The sequence below is a fragment of the Notothenia coriiceps genome, unplaced genomic scaffold, assembly GCF_000735185.1.
Source record: "Notothenia coriiceps isolate Sejong01 unplaced genomic scaffold, NC01 NC01_scaffold00032760, whole genome shotgun sequence".
Taxonomy (NCBI): Eukaryota; Metazoa; Chordata; class Actinopteri; order Perciformes; family Nototheniidae; genus Notothenia; species Notothenia coriiceps.
In genome coordinates, this window is record NW_011365461.1 from 858 (window position 1) to 6,602 (window position 5,745).

Consider the following 5,745-nt stretch of genomic DNA (forward strand, 5'->3'; position numbering starts at 1 on the left):
GAGTTAACAGGATTTATTGTCTTTAGACCGTGAACATCTGTACAATTTGTCCAGGCAATTCATCTGACAGTTGTTGAGATGTATATGTTGTGATTTAGGGTTGTCTCTCTGTCCTATTCTTGTGAATGCAATATGTTGAGAAGGCTAAGCAGATTCTATGACTGGCCGTACAGGCCGTAATTCATACTGGTCCTCTCACACACATACATTCTCCTTTTACATACATATATGTTCACTCTTACACACATACATTCTCCTTTTACATGCATACATTTTCACTGAATGTCCCCCCTGTTACAGCGATTGGCCTGCTGAGAGAGATGGAGCCAGGAGCCTTCGTTATTCGGGACAGTCACTCGTTCAGGGGGGCTTACGGCTTGGCCATGAAGGTGGCCTCCCCTCCCCCCACAGTGCATCAGAACAAGAAAGGTAAGAGGCAGGATGAAGCATAACATTTATAAAGTACTAATGCAACAAGTATTTATCAAAGATGTGAAGTGATGTCTGCATGTGACTCAGCTGTGTTTCCCGCTCTTTTGTTGCAGGTGACGTCAACAACGAGCTGGTCAGACACTTCCTGATTGAGAGCAGCCCTAAAGGAGTGAAGCTGAAGGGTTGTCCCAACGAGCCGTACTTTGGTCAGTGGAATCCTCAATCCTCCCTGAAATACACTTTTACATTCACACTGATTAAAAGTGTAACACTAGTAGTGCTCCTTTTCTGCATGTCCTTCTGAGTTCCAAAACATGGAATCCTACAATAAGAACAGTATTTAGTGATCCAACTCATGTTTACTTCAACCCAAAACTCAATTCATCACTCTTTTCCTTGTGTAAAGTTTCAGTTTGGATTATTGATGTTAATACTAAAAGAATGATGGTGTGCTTTTTTCTAACTTACTAAGAGTTTATTTTTCTTACCATTGTTAATCAAAGAAGCCATATTAACCAAATCCATTGATCCTAAAAAGTTGAATTGTGGAAAGAGGAAGAGGAAGTGTTTTGTAGCTGTATTGCTTGTCTGTGACGGTGTCCTGTGTCTGTTTGACAGGCTGTCTGTCTGCCCTGGTCTACCAGCATGCCATCACACCGCTGGCCCTACCCTGCAAGCTACTTATCCCAACCACAGGTCTGTTGCTCCAAATGTGTTCAGAAAGGTTCACGCATTTTCAATTGATGCTTTGTTGTGAGTGTGAGGTAGACTTTGAACACATTATGTAAACAGGATTTCTTCAACAAAAAGTATAACACAAGTTACACGAAGTAAATGGTTAGGATTATACAAAAGCCATGAGAGGAGAGTGAGAAACGTACATTTGGTGTTCCATTTTCTAACTCTAATGTAACATTTTGGGTAGTGATTATTTTGGTTGTTTTGACCACGACCAGTTCTGTTTGTTACACTTATTTTTGTCACAAGAGGCTGAAGAGCACCAAGACCCCATGTTCTAAATAGGACTAAGAGCATAATGATTTATTCCAGTTGAGTTTCATTTGGCCCTTCATACTTAAGCTCACCTGGAACAATATATTATTGATTTCAGAATGGGATGTGGTGCACTTCAGCCTCTAGCAGGAAGGATCATTACAGCAACACTTGGATTGAAGATTCCTACAAAGATGCTGCCATTTCTGTTAAACGTTATTGCTTTCTATCCCCCAATTTCCCGATTTAACAATAATATGGAATTTACTAAGATTTTTCTGGCAAAACCATTTTGGAATGGGAGGGATGAAACCCTCTTTAATGGTCACACATGCAGGGCACACAGCACACACAGTGATATTTGGCCTCTGCATTTAACCCATCCTAGTACCACGAGTCTAGTACTAGGAGCAGTGGGCAGCTATTGTACAGCGCCCGGGGAGCAATGGGAGTGGGGGGGGAAGGGGGTTGTCCGGTGCCTTGCTCAAGGGCACCACGGCAGGGCAGGAGGTGAACTCCCTCCCCAAGTAGCAGTCCACACTCCATATTTAGGTCTCTTCGGGGACTTGAACCGGCAACCCTACGGCTCACAGTCCAAGCCCCTACTGACTGCAAAGCATGTTATTTCGCTAATAGCCATTNATTTAGGTCTGCAGGTCCGTTTCAAAACCAAAACAGAAAATCACCGGTTTAGTTTACATTCACTTTGGATAATAACAGGGGAGAAATGAGCGGAAAGCTCTCTCTCTCTCTCTCTCTCTCTCTCTCTCTCTCTCTCTCTCTCTCTCTGATCCAGTAATGAGTGACCCGACAGTGAAGAATAAACATATTTATAACTAGTTTAGATAAAATAGCTAAGTGTGTAAGGTCTAACTCTTAGTGTGTATTTTGCTCCGCTCACCAGTCCGTCACAGCGGGTGGAGCTGCAGGATTTCTGCTTCACACTCGTTGCATACCGCTATTTTATTGTCTTTTTCGGACACCTTAAAATACTGTCAGACCGGTGAAGGCATTTTGGCGGGCTTGTTTTGCCGCGCACTGAGAAAAGTGTCATGTATTTTACGATAACGATCAGCGGGCGATCGATCGGAGCATCCCTACTCCAAACCCAACAGGAGCCCTTATTGCAACTCAGTACATTTTTGGCAACTTTGTTGTATTATTTTACTTTTTTAGATCTCCTTGAGGAGGTGCCAGAAGTCGCTGCACCGAATCCTCTGGCTGAGAGGTTGAAACAAGGAGCAGGTAAAACATAATCTCACTTTCATTCATTCTCATTTCTTAAAGCCAACCCAGCTTTGAGATTCTAGGACATTAATAATGAAGTTATCATCATCCTATGCACTTGTTCTGACAACATGACATCCTTGTTATCCCAGTGCAGAGGGCCCCTGCTGATGCCCATGGTAAACCCTGTGCACTTTTATTCAGAAACCTACATCTGGAATGTGCACCCTCTATGTTTGTACGTGTATGTTTAACCTGCACAAACCAAGATAAATTATAAATGGCTTCCATTTGACGGATTGTGTCTGTTAACAGCTTCTTGTCTGTCAGAGGCAGAATGTTTTATGTGGAATTACTTCTATGGATTCTTTTCTAAAACTGTTTGATTCCAGCTTTCTTCCAGACAGCATGTTCTCAAATAAGAGGAAATACATATGTTTGCATGAATAGGTGAACATAGGCATTTTGAGCAGAATTCAAAACTAGTGTGTTATATGTTTCCTTGTTTTAAGCCTTTACTTTGACATTTCTTGTTGCCTGACCAAGACATTTGCTCTCTTCCCAGCATGCAACGTGCTCTACATCAACTCAGTAGACATGGAGTCCCTGACAGGCCCTCAGGCTGTTGCCAAAGCCATATCTGAGACACTGGCTGCCACCTCCCCAGCTGCTGCCACCGTGGTGCACTTCAAGGTGTCTTCACAAGGCATCACATTGACCGACAACCAGAGGAAGTAAGTCTGGATTCCACCTGTCTGTCTACTGTTAAACAATGTTTAAAGAATGACTCAAGATCTACATTGCATGACATGTGGAGATTTAGCTGCAGCTAGAGGGTTGTCTGAACACGTAAGATACACAATTTCGTTTTTTCGTGTCAGCAGGAGCCACTGCACACATTCAGAGGCAATACATACCTGTTAACACAGGATTAAAGTATGAGGGTTGTGTCATATCTGACAGTGCTTCCATCAAGAACACAATTTTGTTTTGTGTTCAGTACCAAGGTAAATAAAACCTTAAACCAAATAATACTTTAAACATGAACTGATCCATCACCATAAGCTTATCGCAAACATATTGAAACTGTTTTAGAAATAGATGTAGGATTATATAAATACCAAAGCTATGTTAGGGGTTATATATATCATGTCCTGTCCATCATATATAATTTTGATTTTATATCAGCCAATATTTAATCATAATATTTGCCTCAAAAACTTAAGGAATTGAGCAATGATGTTGATTTACACTGATAGACTATAAGAAGTCAACATAGTCACCTTTGTTTGAGTTAGGCATCACCATCTTGATGTTTGGAACTAGCAGTGACACAAGAGAGTGGAGCTTAACACAACATAACTCGATATTTTACGGTGATCAAATGTTACAGTTAACTTCATGAACAGGACAACAATGTGGTAGCAGCCTGTAAATCCCAAGGTATTCACGCTAGAGCATTTTTGTTATTTTTTTACCAAATGAACATCATGCTGTATTGAAGAAGACTTAAAGCTAGCAATGTAGACCATAAGACTGTCACTGTGACTGTGGTGGTAAATCCAGTGAGAAGTAAGGTCATTTTCTCACAGACTTGCAATCAGGCTTCTTTTGCCACAATTTGGTCATTGGAAAGAAGTCAAGTAAATGGCCCCTTGATCACAAAGCAACTACAAAGACCAGAACATTTGAGGGAAAAAAAACACACATAGTCACAAAAGGTGCTACAAGTGGACTTTCGGTGATGCACGAGGCTGATGGCAGCAAGATACTGAGCGCTGAACAAAATCCCCCCTTTTTTCATATTTATTGCAACTCATGGACAGTAATAACATACATTTGAGCAAAGAAATGTCTTCAGTAAAGAAGGATAAGGCTCCGACTAAAAACAAGAATCTAACAGACAACAGCAAGCTAGCGATTCACCCGCCGATATAGCTATGCTAATCAAGCAAGCTATCGCGGATGAGATGGAAACTCTGCAGGGAACAGTAGCAGACATGCTAAAGCAGGGGTGGGGAACCTCCGGCCCCCGGGCCGTATACGGCCCGCGAGACCAATTGGTGCGGCCCTCGAGGTAATTTATAAACACACGCAAAAAATAAAAAAATTAATGAAATCAAGACCCCAAAAAAATTAAACAAGCGAGTGCCTGTTTTTCCTGGCCAAGGTCAGGGTCCTTGAACACAACACGAGCCTAACGTGTCATCACGTGGAATATATCTCGTCTTACAGGGGTGCAGTTCTGCCGGAGAGCACCAGAACGTCGCTCCGGAACTTTCACAAATTGCAGTACCCATAAGCACATGCCGCAGTTTTTGCGTGGCTGTGTCTTTAGTTGTAAGCCCAGTGGTGATCTGTTCATCTGTCATACTAATCATACAGTCAATAACTTTGTTGTTATTAGCATCTGGTTAGCTAGCTATGCTAACGAATATAAGAAGCTTTTTCTACAACCAGTGAGGTAAAGGCACATCTTTATAGGATCATTATAGTTATACAAAAATAAGAGAATAAAGTAAACAGGTATAACATACTATATGACATTAAAAAAAAAAGTTGTTATTAATAAACAAGAATACAGTTTGAAGGAGAGTGATTTGTAAAATATCCATAAAGAAAAAGAAATCTGCTTACAGTTCTGTTTCATATGGGTGTTGAGAGATGTATCCATAGATCTCTTCATGTTGCTCTCAAAGTGCACCAGATTGATGCTTACAACTTCAACATTTAAAAAAAAATCTCCACGGGGGAGCATGCCCCCTGGACCCCCCTATAGGAGGTTAGGTCCCCCCCGCCCACTTAAATCATGTTCACATGGATAGGAAACTAAACACATTTGCACACATCTTGTGTCCAATATACTTTCTGTTTTGGTGGTCATGCCACACCGTGCACGTGCATGCATGCACGAGTCATGGTAAGATATCTGGATTAAGAGGTTGCTTTTTCTTTGCACGGCATGAAAGAAGGCGAAATTAATGGGCTGTGTATTTTAGTATTTTTAAGTAGTAGGTCAATAATTTGTACGGCCCTCGGAGGATGTAGAAAAATTCGAAATGGCCCTTGAGAGGAAAACGTTCCCCACCCTGG

The 5,745-nt window shown here is 41.5% G+C and overlaps 1 protein-coding gene across 1 annotated transcript; it reads left to right on the plus strand.

The window, feature by feature from the left end:
• Positions 1-270: 270 nt before the first annotated feature.
• On the plus strand, positions 271-3,386 carry LOC104961084 (tensin-like; the record flags this gene model as incomplete). The annotated part of the gene is made up of 6 exons (XM_010789292.1): positions 271-429; positions 546-638; positions 1,051-1,128; positions 2,602-2,670; positions 2,805-2,831; positions 3,218-3,386. Coding segments are annotated over exons 1-6 (545 nt in total), but the record flags the coding sequence as incomplete, so codon positions are not given.
• Between the last annotated feature and the right edge of the window lie 2,359 nt (positions 3,387-5,745).